Source organism: Nyctereutes procyonoides, unplaced genomic scaffold (genome assembly GCF_905146905.1).
Source record: "Nyctereutes procyonoides isolate TBG_1078 unplaced genomic scaffold, NYPRO_anot_genome, whole genome shotgun sequence".
Lineage (NCBI taxonomy): Eukaryota > Metazoa > Chordata > Mammalia > Carnivora > Canidae > Nyctereutes > Nyctereutes procyonoides.
The window spans coordinates 23,253,016-23,273,180 of record NW_026575052.1 but is presented as its reverse complement, the minus strand read 5'-3'; the positions used below and the strand labels follow the sequence as shown (position 1 = coordinate 23,273,180).

General features: G+C 35.3%; 1 protein-coding gene across 13 annotated transcripts in view; it reads right to left on the bottom strand.

Annotated features, from left to right (window-relative positions):
• Positions 1–331: 331 nt before the first annotated feature.
• Positions 332–20,165, bottom strand: part of CHD9 (chromodomain helicase DNA binding protein 9) — a 221,508-nt gene continuing 201,674 nt past the window's right edge. For 9 of the 13 annotated variants that reach the window (XM_055330958.1, XM_055330956.1, XM_055330963.1 and 6 more), the window contains exons 35-39: positions 14,427–14,566; positions 13,899–14,120; positions 12,076–12,204; positions 9,466–9,570; positions 332–6,267 (exon numbers count right to left, since the gene is read on the bottom strand). In XM_055330958.1, the coding sequence (XP_055186933.1) occupies positions 5,386–6,267; positions 9,466–9,570; positions 12,076–12,204; positions 13,899–14,120; positions 14,427–14,566 (1,478 nt within the window). In that variant the 3' untranslated portion in view covers positions 332–5,385. The remainder of the gene's footprint in view (positions 6,268–9,465; positions 9,571–12,075; positions 12,205–13,898; positions 14,121–14,426; positions 14,567–20,165) is intronic. The other 4 variants (XM_055330965.1, XM_055330966.1, XM_055330967.1 and 1 more) reach the window with 1 other exon arrangement.

Sequence of the window (20,165 nt, the reverse complement as noted above, 5' to 3'; positions counted from 1 at the left end):
ATACATACATGAATTATTTAATTATGATCAATGAAGGCATGTCAAATCAGTGGAGACATCATATACTAAATAATGCTGGGATACTGCATAATTTTTTTTAAAAATTCAAATTATGATTCTTATACTATATGTAATTTTTTTGTAAAAAATTTACAAAATAAATTCTAAGTCAACAAAGGCACTAAATATTAAAAAAAAGGTAAACATATATAGAATTTGGGGTGAAAAGATTTTTCTGTGGAAAAATGTCAGAAACTTAAATGTGAAAAAATGGAATATCAAAATGACCACATAAAAATGTAAAACTTGCACATTAAAAAACAAAAACAAAACTCACAGGCAAATTGAGAAAAATATTTACCACTTATTTAAGATATTGCACAGAGAACATGAACAGTTAATACACAGAATACAAATGGCCTTATGAAGAGATACGAAAGACTTTATATTGCTAATATAGAAATGTAAACTAAGAATCTATTTCTTTGTATATCAAATTGACAAAGATTAAAAAATATTTTCATGCCCAGGGTTGCTAAAGAGACACGGAAAAGGAAGTAGTTTAATGCTCTACTGTTGGGGTAGAAAACAATACAATCCAACTGGTCTTAAAATTCAAACATACCTATTTCATGCCTAGGTATTTATTTTAATGAAAAAAAATCATAAGTGTATGAAAAGATTCAACTACAAACATATCATTGCTTAAATAGCCTCAAACTGAAAAATATCTAAATGCTCAATATTTGGGCACTAAATAATGTTGCATCTGTATAGTGGAATGAGAAAGTCCTTAAAAATGCTGTGAAAGATTCTTTAATGACATGGAAAAAAGTATCATGATATATAATAAATGAAAGAGGTTACAAAGTGGTATGTACAGTATAACTCCATTCTTAATAATATATAATATGTATATGCAAAGAAAAATGACCCAAAGGTTAACAGTTATCTCTGAGCATTCAGCATTATGGGGGGGGGGGGGTTGGTTTATTTTGTGCTTCCCCAATTTCTCTTCCTCAATGCCCCATCCCCCAATTTTCTAGAATATGTCTTATTTTTTAGTAAGAAAAAGGAAGAATAATTTAAAAATTCATCAAGATGGTACTTTTGCCTATTAATTTGGCAAAGATTACTTCAAAAGACAATACACAGTATTGGTAAGATTTTGGGGTGAGCATGCACAAAATGTATGCTGCTGTGGAAGTATAAATTGCTACTAATGGCATCGTTGTAAACTTGGCAACACAAATCAAAATCCTTAAAAACAGAGGAAGTACTTTCACTTCTAGGGATTAAGGAAGTCATAGGGATTAATGCAAAAGATGCATATAGAAACTCAAAAGTCCATTTTTAAGTACATAGATAAGTTACATCTTACGTAGACTTGAGACAATACTATGTATTAAGCATCACAACGCAGGGTACTTATGACATAGGTCAGTATATTAAGGGCAGAACAGTAAATATTATGTCCCAAATAATATTTTACATGAAGATGTATTGTCTAAGTTTCCTAGAGCTACCATAACAAATTATCACAAACAGGGTGGCTGAGAACAACAGAAATTTATTCTCCCACAATTCAGGCCAGAAGTCCAAAATCAAGGTGTTGGCCAGCTCGCTTCCTTCTGGAGGCTCTGAAGGAGAATCTGCTGCTCTCCTAGCTTCTGGCATTGCTGACAATCCTGGGGTGTTCCTTGGCTTGCATCTGTATTACTCCAATCTCTGCTGCCTGGCCCTTGACTTTCTTCCCTTTGTCCTCTCCTCTTGTTATCAGGAACCAGTCATTGGACTTGGGGCCCACCCCGACTTAGTATAATGGCATCATAACTAATTACACATGCTAGGACCCTATTTCCGAATAAGGTCACATACTGAGGTTTTGGGTTGAATACATTTTTGTATGACAGGATTCAACCCACTACATGTAGATAACACACATATAAAAACACTGGATATCTGTATGAACAGTATTTATCTCAGTGTGGGTTTATGATGATTTCAGTATTTTTTCTTTGTGCTTTTCTGCATTTTAAAATAAATAGCTTATGTGCTGGAGTTGTATTTATGGAGAGACTAAGTCCTAAATTTGTTGCAGAAGATGAACATTTACCTGTAGTCAAAAAATCACTCTCTCTCCTATAGCTCACAAACTACAGAATACATTGTTTTGTACATAGTGTATCTTCTTTCAAAAACATCTACCATAGCCAGTTCTTCCTCTAGCACTGGTACAGATAGATTACTGTTCCTCTGGGTGAGCACTAGACAAAGTAGTTGGCTTGTGTTTACATGCTATATTGTACAAAAACAAAGTTTTCCTAAGCATGAAAGTATAGTTGAATGGGTTCCAAGTTAAATGAGTGCATGATGAGACTCTACTGTTCTACCTTTCTAATTAGGGGAATACTAAATTTCTTTCACGTTTACAAAAACACTGAAAACAATAGTGATGAATTAGGAAAGACTCTTGAGACCAAGGGGAGAAATAATCACTGATATCCAAAATATACTCCTTTATGAGGTTATGTACATCTTTCTGGACAATTTTAAAGGTCAGGAGAAGAAAACTTAAGGAAATAATGATATTGTGGATATAGTTATGGCCAACTTCTGTCTTTTAAAAATTCTTCCGAGGTATACTTTCCTTTTAGAGATTTAGGACTATGGTTGCTTTCACAAATGAATTAAGATAAAATTACAGACAAAAGTCAATTAAAAAAAGGAGTATTGTCATGTACAGAGGCTGACATCATGGGTAGTCAAAGAATATGTTTAATAAAAAATAATTAAACTTCCATTTGCTCTATAGAACATCATAGAAAGTAATTTAATAAATTACAAATGACTTTTTAAGACGTTTGCTCAACTACAGAAAGCAAATTCAGACTACACAAAACACAACTGGTAAATATTGCAAATGTCCAAAAGAAAAATTGGACTAAGACTTGAATCATGAAACCTGAAACAAGGGCTATAAATACAAGGCAATAACAGCTATAATTCTTTTAGTAACTACCAACACATACTTGGATATCCTTTCAACTGCAACTTTAGTATTATGTAATTCTACTGATTTTTTTTCCTTATAACCCTTAACTTTACACAACCATATTTGCATTTTTTAAGCTGATAGCTGGACAACTTTTCCCCAATCAATACTAAATAGAAGTGTCTTGAAACCCAAGAGAAAATTTAAAGTTAGTATTAGCCTTAATGCTTTGAAAACTGCAATTGCCTTATTACATAGAAAGAGAATCACTAAGATGTTAACCAAATTCATTTGATCATACTTAGGAAAATACTTTATCTCATAAATTTGATATAAATTAGATTTTTAGTGACAAGATCTAGGGCTTTTTTTCCCCTTTTTTTTTTTTAAATTGGGGGAAAGAAAGGAATAAAGATTATGTGGGTAGAACTAGAGGGAGAGAGGGAAATATGGATGGTGTTGAAATACCCCACCTGCAAACTAAGTTAACTGTGTTTGAAAAACTTTGGCTATCTCATAGGTGTATTCTAGTTAAACAAAAGTGCAATACTGCAAAGGGAAGATACTAAATATGTAATATATCATTTTCATGATGAAGAATTACTACCCACTTCTCCTGGATGGGCATTATAGTGACTATTGCTAAGACATTGCATAAAGAACTATCAATTCAAAGTACTATTTTGGGAAAAATACAAAAAAGTCAATACAATCTCGATGGAACTTATATGATTTTGTAAATACATGTAACACTGTCTCTATAATAAGGGATTAGTTATCCTACATAAACATAATTTACTGGTAAAGACCTGGGAAAGTCCAATAGAATTTGATGGATTTATGACAAAACAGAGTGCTATCAAAACGCACTGAAAGTTATTTTTTTTTTCCTGTGGGAGAGAAGTGGGGTACTTTTCCCCCTAAATTTACTCCCTCGCAAACTTTATCACTGACTTATTCAAGTACCAGAAAAATGCTAACATCTTTCTCTCCTTAGGGTGTAAATGATATTTTATGTCCAATTCAGTCCTAATTGTTTTAAATGTACATGAAAGTGATTGCGGATCTCTACATCTTGTCGGAATTAATAGCAGCTTTAGCAGGAGAAACTGTATCACAAATCAAATATCGGACAAATTTTACATGAGAAAGGGTTCTAAGAAATTGATCAGAAGCCTTGGGCTCCATTTTTGTGGTTTACGGGTATAGCTTGTATATATTTTTTGAGATTATTCAAAGTGCATATTCAAAATGGGCCAACTCAGTATATTTAATATAAACTGACAACCCAACACTGATTCTGGGCAACATTTAGTCTGCTTATACCTAGAAACTCAAAAAAGAAATGAATTTAGACTATTCTGCATATTACTTTATCACTAGGATCTGTTAATCTTGGAATATTTCCATGACATAAAACACAAATAGAAATCTACACAAATAAAGCAAACAAACGGTTTCTTTTACATGAAGTATGCTGTGTGGAAGGTTCTTCTCAGTGGTATATCATGAGTTTGCCTTTTCTGAACCCTGGAAACAGACATTACTCATTGGAGACATAATGATTTCTTATAGGAGGCCAAACTTTGAATAAGTAAAACTAAGTATGTCTAGAGGGTGCCAAAGTCACATGACACAAGATTCTTTTATGACTTAATTTTACTGATATCAGAGTTAAGCTCAGCAAAAAGCAAGTCCTATTTCTTGCCCGATTAACATGATATATAGGATGTGTTTAAAAAACCCCTGAAAACAAGTATAGAATTAGAAACGAATGTAAACTTCCTAAACTAACTCAGCTGAGGTAACAGGTAGCCAGTTAAATTGGCTGATTGGGAAACTTATTTCTTCTTTAAAACACACTTGTACCTGAATTGGAAACGTCAGCAGTGCATCACAACACTAGAGCATTTTCATGTAATTAAAGCAATGGATGGTGATGTAGATTCTACAGCTTTCATGACATTCATTAGCTGCCCAAATTATTGCTGAGTTTTGATCTGTAAATTATAGGTGTCAAGGAGGCTGTAAAACTATATTCAAATTAAATCAGTAATATGCATAAAGTATTCTGTGTTCACTGCAAATATATTAAATATACAACTCTTATTGAGCATAATTTTCATAAAATTAACCCCCAACAAAATTATAATGCCTTTTTGTTGTAATTTTACACCTTTATGTATTTGATAGTACATACGAGTTCAGAAACTTATGGATCTTAAGAAATATTACATGCAAAACGTCTCTGAAAGCAGTTTGCACTTCTAAACAAATAACTGAAATGTTCGGTCAGTAAGTTATTGATGCACTCAACACTGGGGTATTTACAATTCATAATTAAAGAAAAAAATCCAAAATCAGTTCATAATTTAAGTGCAGTCTGGGAGTCAGTCTTCGTTACTAGAATCTGAATCCTCGGATGATGATGACGTACTGTCAGATCCAGATGAAGCATCGGCTTTCTCTGAACCCTCATCTGTGCTGTTCTCATTGAGAGGACTTGGTTCAGTTCCCCTTTTGTCTTCCTGATCTCTAACTCTGGAATCTTCCTCCTTTACTTCTAGGGACTTAGACGAGCCTAAGTCATTGTTTTTGTTTTTCTGTACGTCAAAAGTATTGGACTGGGACAAAGTTGGCATATGGAGATTAAGGCCTGGAGTGAGCAGCATCCCTGGATAGAGTATATTAGATAGCAGTAGTGGGTTAAGAGCTAATGGGTTGGCAGCTGCAGCTGTATTTAATGCAGCAGTAGAGGATGTGGAAGGAGAACTTGACACAGAGTTTTCTCCCCCATTCTCTGAATTTTGACTCTCTGTCCTTTCTTTTTTTCCTTCTAGCTCCTTCGAGTCATTTCCCTTTTTCTCTTCTGTTCCAGATTCTGTAGGCTTTGTCAGGAGTCCTCCCATGCCCAGCAGATTTGGTAAGCCAGTCATTCCTGACAGCAGCATGGGAAACATGGCGGCCATGTTTTTAGCTTCTCCTCCAGAAGAAAGGCCAGCAGGCATTCCCATCAACCCTGCGGTTACTTGCAGGGACTGCAAGTTTTGTAGGTTTTGTTGTAAGGCCTGAAGGGTTGTGAGATCCACACCTGGAAGTAATCCGTTGGCTAACAAAGGATTGCCTGACGCGCTGGTGGCAGTTGCCGCTGCCGCCGCTGCCGCTGTAGCCTTGGCAATTCCACTTTTAGGCCGTCGCCCTCGCCTGCTGACTTCCTCTCTCACAACAGGACCAGTGAGAATACGCTCATACATACTTTCTGGAAGAAATCCCTGAAAAAAAAATCAGCAACAATAGCTATATTAGAATAAAATTAATAGCTATCCCAATAAGATCGGTAATTATTCATGAACTTTAGTCTGTATTGATAGAACATAACCAATTATGGAAAAAATAGCCAGTTTCATATTATAAGTAGTGGTTTGAAATAGTTCTTCCACTTCTCATTTTTTCATAGGGTAAGAGAGCAGAAAGAGGTCTCTAGCTTTCTTCCATACTGTGAGGCATACATTTGTAGAAGAGTTCTAGCAAACAGAAGGTCCAAAGGCATTTTTTCATGAGGGTTACTTCCACACCCTTACATGTTTCACATCACTAATTACTCTAAAAGACTAAAGAAGTGCCCATCTTCCAAGCTAGAAGAACAATAAGGAACGGATAGACAAAGTAAAAGGTTAAGATTACAATGATATTCTTCATGTGAATCTTTGTCACTTTGGGAATAATGGGAATAAGGGAGATAAAGCCATGCTGAAAACGTTCAAATGATTCTCCCATGACTTTCTGTGCTCAGAACTCCTAGAAGTGATGGGAATTTAGAACCTTTAGATCAGCACTGTCCAACAGAAATATAATGCAAATTATATACATAATTTAAAATTTTCTAGTAGCTGCATGAAAAAAAGGTAAAATAGGGATGCCTGGGTGGCTCCATGATTGAGTGTCTGCCTTCAGCTCAGGGCGTGATCCTGGAGTCCTGGGATCGAGTCCTACCATCATGCTCCTAGAAGAGCCTGCCTCTCCCCCTGCCTATGTCTCCACCTCTATCTCTGTGTCTCTCATGAATAAATACATAAAATCTTTTAAAAAAAAGTAAAATAGAAACAGGTGATATTAATTTTAGTAATATAGTCTATTTAACACAATTTTTTTTATTATTTAACGCAATTTAACCAAAACATTACCATTTCAATATGTAATCTATGAAAATAAATATATTTTCTATTTTTTCCAAATTTTGTCTTCAAAATCCTAAACCAGGGTGGGGGGATGAGCAAAATGAGTGAAAGTAGGAGACACAGGCTCCAGTTATGGGGGGTGGGCAGTGAAGGGCCGAGGGAGAGGGAGAATCCTAAGCATACTCTACACCCAGCGCAGAGCCGAAAAGTGGGACTTGGCCTCATGACCCTGGAATCATGACCTGACCCAAAATCAAGAGTCTGACGCTTAACTGACTGAGCTGCTCAGGTTCCCCAAGTCACAGGAATAAAAAGCACAGCATAAGGAAGATAGTCAGTGATGGTGTAGTAGTGCTGTATGGTGACAGGTGGTAGCTACACTTGTGGTGAACATAACATAATATATAAACTTGTCAAATCACTATATTGTACAACACCTGAAACTAGTGTCACATGGTGTGTTAACTATATTAAAAAAATTCCTGAACCAGTGTTTTATACTTATTATATAATATGTATATGCCTTAATTCAGGCAGCCACATTTTAAGTGCTCAACAGCTACATATGCCTAGTGGCTACTGTTTGTGACAGTGCAGTTCTAGACAGCAGTTTCAATGCCTCTCTTTTTTTATTTTTTAAAATAGGCTCCATGCCCAGGGTGGGGCTTGAACTCACAACCCTGAGGTTAAGAGCTGCATAGTCTACCAACTGAGCCAGCCAGACCCCTCCCTAGACAGCAGTTTCAAAGACCTTCATGATACTATTCTTATTTTTTACTTTTTAAAAAGGTTTTTATTTATTTGCAAGAGAGGGAGCATGCAGGGGGAATGGCAGAGGGAGAGGGAGAAGCAGGCTCCCTACTGAGCACAGAACCCCACATGGGGCTTGATCCCAGGACCCTGAGATCATGACCTGAGCCAAAAGTAGACGCTTAATCAACTGAGCCACCTAGGTGCTCCTTTCATGGTGCTATTTTTATTTCTAAATTTTTAAAATATATTTTTATTTTATTTATTTATTTTACATGGTACTATTTTTTTTTTTTTTACATGGTACTATTTTTAAATCTTGTTTTGAACTGATCAATTTATTTGTTTTCTTTACAAAAGCACTAGGGCTCACTGCAGAAAACAAGACAATGAAAAAAATACAAAGAAAAAAAATCATCCATAATTTCACCACTCAGAAACCATTGCTAACATTTTAGGAAGTATATTTCATTTTTCCCTTGTGCATATATACAGATTCTATAATTCTTCCCACTTTTCATTTCTAAAATAAATAGAATCACAATGAACATAGTTTATAGCCTGCCCTCTTCATTTGGACACTTATAGAAATAATAGCTGTTCTTTATTTAGCATTTACCACATAGTTAGGCTTTGCTTTTCCAAGAGCTTAATTACTGCCCCGTTTAACATATTGTGACCTTTTTCTCCCTTGTCATTAGATGTTCTTCTGATATAATTTATGCACAGTGGCACAGTTTTTCAGTTTACTAGACAAGCACTTTAATCAGCTAAGCTATGGCACCGGCAGTGGCACAGCTTTCCAATATATGAATGGGCTATTCATATATTCCCAATTTTTTACTACTATACTATGATGAATATCCTTATATATTTCTTTCCCCACATCTTTGGTTATTCTTTATGGCCTTGGTCAAATAGTTATCTTAGAGATTAAAATAGAAACAGATCAGTACATATTGATTCTGCAATCTAATTCAACAAGCATCTGAGTAATTTGCAATGTGTACTGCAAAATAAAAACTGTGAACTCAACACTGGCACGTGTTTACACATTATTCTGTTAATTCTTAAAATTTCATCTCTGATATAATTAAATGGCAGCTAATTTTCCTCTTTGAATACAGTTGACACATAACATTATATTAAATTTCAGGTGTACAACTTGGTGATTTGACAGGTTTAGACATTATGCTGCGCTCACCACAGTGTGGCTGCCATCTGTCCCAGTACATTGCTGTTCAGTATCACTGACTGTATTCCTTATGCTGGGCCTTTTATTCCCGTGATTTATTCATCCATAACTGGAAGCCCGTACCTCCATTTCCCCTTCATCCATTTTGCCCATCTCCCCACCTACCACCACTCTGGCAAACATCAGTTTGTTCTCTGCATTTATAGATCTGAGTCTGCTTTTTGTTTTGTTTTTGTTTTTAGACTCCACTTATGGGTGGAGTCATATGGTATTTGTCTTTCTCAGTCTGACCAAATGGCATCTAATTTTTAAGATGATGTGTGAGTTAGTACTTATGAAATACTCACGGACTGCTTAACAACATCTCCCCATTCAGGAGCTACTCCATATTCTGAATTTTCTTTCAGGAATCTACATAAATCTTTCAAAGGAGGAGCAAATGCACCTCCAACCTGCAAATAAAAAAGATTGTTAGACACTTAAAAACACTATTAAATATGAAGATATTTCTTGCTTTTATTCTGGGCTATACAGAGTTTATTTCCTTAAAACACAGGTGTTTCTTAAATCATCTTTGACAATCTCTACTATATTAAAAAGGACTACCATAAGCCAAAAGTGCTGCTAATATCCTATATAGACACGTGGTAATATAAATTTTAAATGCTTTAAGTAAAGTGACTGGAATAGTAAAATGAATAACTACCATTCACTTGCTCTTCTAGATAAGCAATATATCCTAGTTAAGGGCATATACCCTCTGGAGTCAAACTTACCAGCTATGTGAACTGGGATAAACCAGGAAATCTCTCTGAACCTCAGTTTTCTGATCTGTAAAATGGCGATTAGAATAACACTTCCCTCACAGGGTTTTATGAGGATAAAATGAAACAATTTAAGTGCCTTAGGATAGCATCTGGCACATAACAATAAATTCTTCTTCTGATTATATGCCAAGTATCATGGTAAGGACTTTAAGTATGTAAATTTATTTTAGTTCTCACTATATCCTTGAGATAGTATTATTTCTGTTTTTCAAATGAAGGAATTAAGCCTCAGAGAACTTATATAAGTCACCTATGTCAGCTAGTAGGCGTTAGGGGCAGCTTTCAAACTCCGGTCTCACAAACTCATGTTCTTATCTATTATATAAATTAAAACCCTGAAGTATAAAAATATAAACATCTTTGGAATGTGAACAGTGATATAACCAACTAATCACATTATGAAAAGATTTAAAAACTACATATACTAATCAGTAGGAAATTAAAATATTTTAAAACTTAAATGATTCGGATCTACCAATTCAATGTTCTAAAGGTACTTTGTAATTCCTCTTTCCAGACCTCTCTGAGTATATACTATTTCTTGATAGGATATAGACAGGATTTTAATATGGTCATTTATAATACCTAGAAGTATTCTTTTTTAGTATTTTCTATAGTCTTAGTCTCTGTGATTTCTGTTGCCTTCTCCTTTTTGTTATCCCTTTCATTAAGTTCCAATTTAAATGAAGGCCCTGTGGGTGGTTTATGGGGGATTCAGCAGGTAGATTCTTTTCAGTCCTTAAGCCTATATGCTAGAGACTCAGAACAATAGATAACTACAAATTAAGGGAAATGAACAGGCCCCTTGTCCAGTTACCACAGTTAAAGATAAAATTAGGAGTGTTTAATACCTAACAGGTAAAGATAAAAAACTGTTTCATTTCCTTAAAATTGGCTAAAACTAATTTATTCATATCTGCTAATGCTAACTTTTGTTATAAGATGAAGTGCAAATATTTGTAATCATCTATGTAAGCACAAAATTAGGTAAAATGCTACTAAAACATCATCTTGTTTTTTTCCCTAATCTCCCTATGACATCATTTTAAAGCATTAACAAAAGCTGAATAAACTCTCTCCATAAAACTGGGGACAAATTAGTATTAATTTTAATGAATTGGTGCACATAACAATTTTAAAACAACTGTAAAGGTAATTTAATTTCTGAGTGAAGAAACTCAATGAGAAATCTTCTGTTCTTATTCTGAGGCCATCTTTTTTATTTTGTTACATGCTTATCCACATTAAAAAAAAACATAATAAAAACATCAGCTCTATAAGCCTACAAAAGAGTGCCACAGGTGTTCTATCGTTTACTTTTGAGGTGAAGGAGACATCTATCAATCCATAAACAAAAATAATTTGGGGAAACAAATGTTGAACATTTGGTTTAGAAATAGAATTTGCAAAAACTGACTCAGCATTCATCAGTCAAAAAAGCAGAAAGAGAAATATTACAGTGCCCTTATTCTGTTTAGGGACCTTTGTTTAAGACATTTCATTTTCACCTGTCAGAAAATTATGTAATATGCTGATTTAAAGGAACAAAATACTTTATGGCCATCTAATAGGAAATTACAGTGATAAAAATGTAAATCTCCAATGGCTTGAATGAGAATAGTACCTCTTTCATCAGTTTCTCAACCTTTGCCCCATGGACATTCTGGATGGGTCTTGTGAGGGACCATACCATATCCTGTAGAATGTTTAGCAGCATCCTAACCTCTGCCTGTTAGATGTCAACAGCATTCTTCTCCTTGCTTGCCATCTCCCCAATACCTATCTCCTCACCTCCCAAGTTGTAGCTACCAAAAATGTCTCCAAACACTGCCAAATGTCCCTGGAAGACCAGACTGCCCCCTGTTGAGAACCACTGCTTTGAAGGTAGTGTCCTTTTGTAGTGCCACACTGATTAGGCACAGGTGTGTAAAGTGACTTGCTTATTTTATTCCACAGCTTAGCCAAAAATGTGGGAACTGAAATTAGATTGCATGAAATTATAGTCCATGTCTTTTCCCACAAAACTGCTAGTCTTAACCCATTTCCATGTCTGTTAGGGAATATTCCATAATGAAGTAGTGTTCTTAAGTTCTCCTAAATATAAAGGATTAACAATAAATATATATATACCTTTCTGGCATTTCTTCTGTTAATCAGTTGAACACGTTCTTCTCCAGTAAGACTATTAACATCAAGTTTGTTAGGATTTCTGCAACGATGCCTTTTTTGTTTGGGCCTACCTTCATGGAGCTGCACTCTCTAAAATATATAACCAAAGAAATTGCTTTAAAATCCTTACTTGTGCAAAAAAAAAAAAAAAAATAAAAAAAAAATCCTTACTTGTGCAAACAGTATAAAAGAGCTGATCCAATAATTTAATTCTATAATACTAAAGATACATATATAAATTACATATAATATATTAAAGATACATATATTTTACCTTCAATATATATCTAATATATTAAAGAATTTACCCTTTAGTTACACTTTAAAAATATTTAAGCTTTAAATATATAATATAAAAATATATAATTTAAAAATATTTAAGCTTTAAATATTTTAATATTTGATATAATTGATCCTTGAACAACATGGGGATTAGGAGTACTGCCCCTACATAGTCGAAAATCCACATATAATTTGATTACCCTAAAACTTACTGGTAATAGCCTGTTGACCAGAAGCCTTACTGATAATATAAACAGTTGATTAACAAATATGTAGTATGCTATATTTATATTATATCCTGTATTCTTACAAAGTAGGCTCAAGCAAAGAAAATGTTACTAAGAAAAGCATAATGAAGAGAAAATACATTCTCAGTACTGTACTGTAAATATCAAAGTCTAAGTGAACTTACACAATTCAAACCTGTGGTATTCAAGGGTCAACAGTATAATAAAATATTAAATATGACTTTAAAAAGGATTATATAAATCTTTTCCTTATATATTTAAACAAATATTAAGGCCATCATATGATCAAAACACTATCATTCTGCATGCATTCTGGTTCCTGAAATGAGGTCCTTCCTTAAATGCTCTCACAGACCACTGTGTTCCTAATGTTTGAAGGAGTTGCCAATAATGCTGGAGCAGCCTCCTCTAAATCATACAATTCCTTTTTTTTTTCTGATAGATTTCATCGTAAATATCAGATTTTTTTTCTGTGCTGATACAATCTATGTTTGTGCTAGTTGGGGCTTTTCTCTTCATCTCACTAATAGTCTTGCTTATCTCCCCTCAAGTAATCTTCACAATATTAAAAGATATTATTATTTTACAAATGGGAATCAAGGTGTGGAGGGGTTACCTTCCTCAAGATCATGCAACCAGCAAGTGGTAGTATCTGGCAATGAAACTCTTTCCATCAAACCATGTCGCTTACCTCTACAACTTAACAAAGCAGGGCTTGATGTTTGTAGCTATTTCTGACCAATGAGAACATTGCAAGAGATGAATGCTCACTCTTCAGCATGGCAGACCCATCCCATCAGAGCCTGGACCTAAATTCACTTTTCTATCCAGTTATTATTTTACCCCACTCAATATCTCACATATCCTGCAATATCAGACTGGCTGCTGTTTTATGAACATGCCTTATAGTGCTATCTTTTTTTAAAAAAACTCTTCTTGTTTAATATGATCATTAGTATTTTAAAGTAAACTCCCTGAGGAAAAGGACTGGAAATCTTATACCTTTACAACCCTCACTGGATCTAACACAGTACTCTGTATATTGGAGGCAATTTTTATTATTAAATGCAGAATGGAAAAATGGAAATGGCACTGTGTTGTATCATGGGAAAAATGATATTTTTTTCTGCTCATTTTTCTTACTCTTGGGCAGAACACATATTTACATAAGTGGGTAAAAATGTATGCTTCATCATTGCAGATTTGATAAACCACAAAAATAAAATATATCAAGATTTATAAGCCATCACCTACAGGAATAAAAGCTCCCAAATCTTCCACATAACCTGGATGCTCCTTAAGCCATTTTTCCAAATCCTTTCTCTTTGGCGCATCATCGCCTGCAAGTCTTGTCCCATCTTTGAGGTTAATAACTGGAACTGGACTTTCTGTATCAGGAATTCCTTGAGGTTGAGTATAGGACAGTGCTGGATTTATCCCTGTAGAAATCTGTGAGGTGGTTAAGCCTAAAGTAACCTGTAGAAAAACACCAAATGAAAATACTATTTTCAATGCTTTATCATTTGATTTTTGGTCCAATAAAAGCAAGTCTTTTTGAAGAGGAAAAAAGTTGTTTAAAATTCTGAAAAAAAAATTTTTGCTAAATTTTTCAAATTTAAAATTTTCATGAATCTTGGGCAGTGTTGGATTCCTCTGAGATACAATCCAAAAATAACTAATTTCAGAATTAATATTTTTATTCTATAAGATACTCACAAAGCAGCTACATATATATTTACTAGGATTGAATTTTGGACTCAAGGATCAGTAGTTTTTACTTACATGATTAGGTGGTTTATTTCTGTTAAAAAAGAGGATGTCAACACCTTCGACATTCTTCCTTCTTCCCCGCCTTTTTTTGACTATGGGCTGGTTGTCTAATCTAACTCCATTGGCACCAAGGGTTGACTGAATGGAAGTACCTAATCATATTAAAAAAATGCAAAATAGTGATCAAAATCTAAATCTTAAGCAAATCAAAAGCAGAAATTTTTCTAAATATATGAAAGTGTTAGTTCTTATTTTACATATCCTACATCAAGTAATTTTTGCGCTAAAACCACTCCTATTCCTCATTTAAGAACTTGGAGAACTATAAAGCCACTTTTTGATTTGTCTCTTCAAATTTTTTACTCTGATATTCACACACCTATCTTTCCATTTTAGAGGAAGAAACATGTCTTTCTCATATACAAGACAAATCCCTCCTCTTTCTTTGAACCTATTGATTCCTACCTTTTCAAAAAAAGATCTTATTTATTTGAGAGAAAGAGAGACTGAGCAAGTGAACATGAGTGGGGGGAGGGGTAGAGGGTGAGGGAGAAGCAGACTCCCTGCTGAGCAGGGAGCCTGACATAGGACTCAATCTCAGGACCCCGGGATCATGACCTGAGTGAAGGCAGATCCTTAACCAACTGAGCCACCCAGGTGCCCCTAATTTCTACCTTTTCTGAAAGCTTATTATTTTCAAGTATCTTCACTTTCTTGTGCCAAAATATCTTATTTTGCATTAGAGTCTTCTCCTCAACTTAAAAACATGGCCCATGTCAACAAAAAATAAACCTCTTTCAGCCTTTTGATAACTTTCAAAACTTTTGAAGGGTTGGTCTTTGACAAACTCCTATTTTTCATGACCAACTCATTTCTCAATGTCCCATAGTCTGTTCCCATTTCCCATGCCAGCCTTTTTAAACTATTTTAAGATCATCACTAACTTTTTAGTTGCCAAATTAAACTGACCTTTATCATTTCTCATTTCAGTAGACTCTCAATAAAAATGTAAGAGGTATGAATCTAATAGTTCCATGCATTCAGCCAATTTTCCCAATAAGTAAACATTTATCAAATAGCTTGTACATAGGTATGAGGTACTATGATGGTTCAAAGATGAGTTAAATGCAGTTCTTGTCCTCAAAAAGTACAAAATCTACTACTCTCTTATTAGAAGAAAATATTGGGTGCCTGGGTGGCACAGCTGGATAAGATCTGATTCTTGGTTTCAGCTAGGGTCGTGAATATCAGGGTCATGAGACTGGGCCCCATGTTGGACTCTGTGCTCAGTGTAGAGTCTGCTTAAGACAATCTCTCCCTCTCCTCCTCCCAACCACTCTCTTTCTAAAATAAATAAATCTTAAAAAAAAAAGAAAATATTAAGGATGAGATATTTAAAATAGTTCACAGCTTATAGTGAGAAATGCTTTTTCAATCAAAGAGAATTTTTAGAGCAAGTCCTGTGTATCCCTGAATAAGGAGTTGCCCTTTGGCTGGTCATGTAACCTAATGGAAGCCTGGAAGCCACTTACATTCACCACACCTCAGTTTCAAAATGGCACCTTAATTCATATGGTAAGGAATAGCTACTTACAATGATTAAAAACTGTGTTTGCATATAAAAGCACAATAGGAATATGATATAAATTTATTTAAAAAAACCCTTTCATTATCTACAAAATGAATTTTATTGTAAGGAGATTAACAAAATATTATAAATATGATTTGAAAATATTTTCACTATCATATATTTTGGCTATAATAAACCAACTTTCCCAAAGTATCATTTTTAAAATTATCATTCTATTTTATAAGTTCTCATGGTTTCTTATTCATTCTAATATGAATGAAATACCTTACATCAGCCCCCTTTCCTACATAACCCTCAATCCCTGTCCCAGCTCAGTTTTCATGTTGCCTATAATCTAGATTCATTCACCTTTTCTAAGCAGGCTCTGATTTCATACAAATCTCTCTCCAGTAGGAACTCACACAGTAGCTAGGTCAGTCTTATCACAAAACTGTAGTATCAAGTCTCTGGTCCATACTATTCCCTGCTGCTTATCCTTCTCTGCCATGAAGGTCACTTTCCAGAAAGGCCATTATTTGGTCTTCCTCTTATAGATCCTGTTCACTTCTACCTCTTCCAGGACTTTGCCTAAGTTTCTAGACAGTAGAGACTTTCCCCTTCTCCAGTACTTTTTAACTATACTGCATTGTGTAGCAAAACATATTATCTTGTTTTTTTTAATGACTAATATTTTTAACATGTAGGTCTTTGTCTACCAAGCAACTGAAAGGCAGACAGTGTCTTTCATTTCTTTTTTACTTTCCCTTTATTGCTATTCCAGTGTTATATAAGAAAGTATTTAATATAATTATCTCAGGAAACACAATTTTATACAAATGTATACAAATGTGTACAACTATATACAATTTTTATACAAATCTTGGCCAGAAGGGCACTTTGCTACCATCCCCTTGACCTTCCTTGACAAGAATGGAGAGACTGAGCTGTGCATGAAGGCAGAGGCATCCCTGCCCCTGAGGAAGAGAGGTCAGGGTTGGCAGCGGTACTACTTTGAGGGCCTCAAACAGACCTTTGGCTATGGCGCACGCTTATTTTAGGGCTGGCAGCAGGGGGACTGCCCACTACTTTGGGCCAGCCCTCTCCTGACTGGGGCTTGGAACCCCCAGGATTGCACCATCCCAACCACTAACTTGGGGCTGGGGCCCCTTCCCTCCACATATACCTTGGGTTTGTGCATGTTTTCTGCTGGGTGGGATCAGAGGGCGATTTCTTTTATGTGTACATATACTAAATAAACATAATTTAAAAATTGTAAAAAAAATTGTATACAATTGTATACAAACTGTACGTTTATTAACAAATCCTATCTGACCATTCATAAACATATTCTGTGTGGCCAATTATATACTATTGTGATATCTTCCTTCCTTTCTTTTCTTACTTAAAAAGCCCCAGATAGGGATCCCTGGGTGGCGCGCCCTTTGGGCCAGGGCGCGATCCTGGAGACCCGGGATCGAATCCCACGTAGGGGTCCCGGTGCATGGAGCCTGCTTCTCCCTCTGCCTATGTCTCTGCCTCTCTCTCTCTCTCTCTGACTTTCATAAATAAATAAATATTAAAAAAAAAAAGCCCCAGATTCCAGGGTGCCTGAGTGGCTCAGGTGGCTGAGCATCTGCCTTCAGCTCAGGTTATTATCCTGGGGTCCCGGGATCAAGCCCTGCACCTGGCTCCCTGCTCAGTGGGGAGCCTGCTTCTCTGTCTCCCCACACACTTGTGCTCTTTCTTGTTATCTCTCTCAAATAAATAAGTTCTCGTAAAAAACAAAAACAAAACAACCCAGCTACCTTGACTTATTTCTGAGTGATTTTTAGAAACATTACTGATTTAAGCTAGAATCCAAAATGGAAAATTTAACCTAATCTACTCTAAAAAGTTTGTATTGTCTTCATCTTAGATGTAATTATAACAATATTAAAAATAGCTTCTTTTTGCTGAATGCCTACTGGGTACCATACACTGAACTAGGTTTAAAAAATGTTTTCTTAAATTCACAAAAACAAAGCCACAAAACACAGAGGTATTATTAAGCCTATTTTATAAATGAGATCAGAAACATTAAGTTACTGGCCCAATGTCACAGCTGGTAAATGAGAGAATTCAATCCTAGGTTGTTTGGCAACTCTATCATCATCCTCTGCTCACTATTCTAGATAGTTTCTCTAATGAGCTCTTTAGTTTTGTCCTACTGTAATTTATGCTATATTACTATTCCTTCCATTAATTAAATTACATTTCAACTTGTATCTTTACTTGAAACTTTCAGATAAAATTCAGAGGGTACCCACATAGATGTAAAAAGAGCTTAGGCTTTTGGATATTAAGAATTATACTAATTTGTTTAGTATCTAATTCTAAAACCTGTGAGGCTTAGATTTTAACATAGGTTTAGCATCTAATTAAGTGCCAGGCTTCATAGTAGTCAGTCTGCATATATTATTTAATCTACCCAACAATGCTACCACTCTCCGACCCCAACTCTTTGTCTCACAAATGAGAAACATAAGGCAAAAAATTGTTAACAGATTTCCTAAGATCCATGTTGGAAGAAAAATTTAGATTTCACTTTTGCAGTTATTTTTTTTTTTTAAGATTTTATTTATCCACGAGAGACACAGAAAGAGAGGCAGAGAAATAGGCAGAGAAGCAGGGAGAAGCAGGCTCCATGCAGGGAGCCCGACGTGGGACTCGATCCTGGGACTCCAGGACCATGCCCTGGGCTGAAGGCAGGTGCTAAACCGCTGAGCCACTCAGGGTTCCCCTCACTTTTGCAGTTATTAAGATGGATGAGCACTGATGCTTAGATAATAACTCTATCTAGTTTTAATGCTTGAAGCTTTTAAATATTTTGTATGCTGCAGATTGTGTTACAATTACTGCTCATACTATTAAAGATAATATTATTTATCTAAGAGTTAAAGGTAAAGTCTGTACATCCTTCAGCTGCAACAGAAATAAAACATTCAGATGATAGAAATGTCAATTCCATTTTATAGTAAAGTTATCAGAGTACAGGGATTCCTGGGTGGCTCAGTGGTTGAGCAGCTGCCTTCAGCCCAGGGAGTGATCCTGGAATTCTAGGATCGAGTCCCACATCAGGCTCCCTGCATGGAGCCTGCTTCTCCCTCTGCCTGTGTCTCTTATGAATAAGTAAATAAAATCTTAAAAAAAAACAAGTTATCAGAGTACAAGCAGTGGTATTTTTAAAATTTTATTTACATTAACATATACTGTATTATTAGCTTCAGTAGTAGAGTTCAGTGATTCATCAGTTGCATATAACAGCCAGTGCTCATTACATCATGTGCCCTTCTTAATGCCCATTACCCAGTTACTCTCTCCCCTCTTTTTTTTTAATAAAGATTTATTTATTTGAGAGAGAGGGAGAAAAAGAGAGAGAGAAAACATGTGCACATGTGTGTGCATGGTGGGGAGGGGCAGAGGGAGAGGGAGAAACAGACGCCCCACTGAGCAGGGAGCCCTACACGAGGTTTGATCCCAGGATCCTAAGATCATGACCTGAGCTGAAGACAGATGCTTAACTAACTTGGGGACAGATGCCCCAAGCAGTGGTATTTCTAAACTCCAAGTAGGTTACTCAAAAAAGTCCATAGCTTATCTTCCCCATCTATTCCCATTTTCTTATTAAAAAAAGAGCTCCCTAAATATATGAAAAGCACAGCTTGGGGAAGTTATACTTCAGTAACAGAAGCATGGCTGACTTATTTTGAACTGCAATCTACACATGTCTGAAAGTCCAGGAACTAGAGAATTACAACAAATGGTTAATGAATCTGTAAGAGACCAAGTAATGCTGATGATATTAATTTATAATTTAATTGTAATTTATAATTAAAAAGTCATGATAGTAGCAATTGGGAATAGTTATCAATTTAACACTTTATTTTCCCAAATCATAGGAATTCCATACACCGCGCACAAGCACAACAGAATTTGTGAAATGTTTCCAAGTACTGCATGGCAACTGGGGGTACTAGAATACGGAAACAGAGTCTGTAGCCTTATGTAAATGGAAGGTATAATAGAAATTCAAGTCTTTAATCTGCTTTAATTGACAACTCGTACTTTTAAAGATTCAGCTGGCCATAAGTAAAATTCTCAATTTTTGGTCCTACACTTTAAAAGGGACACAGACAAATTAA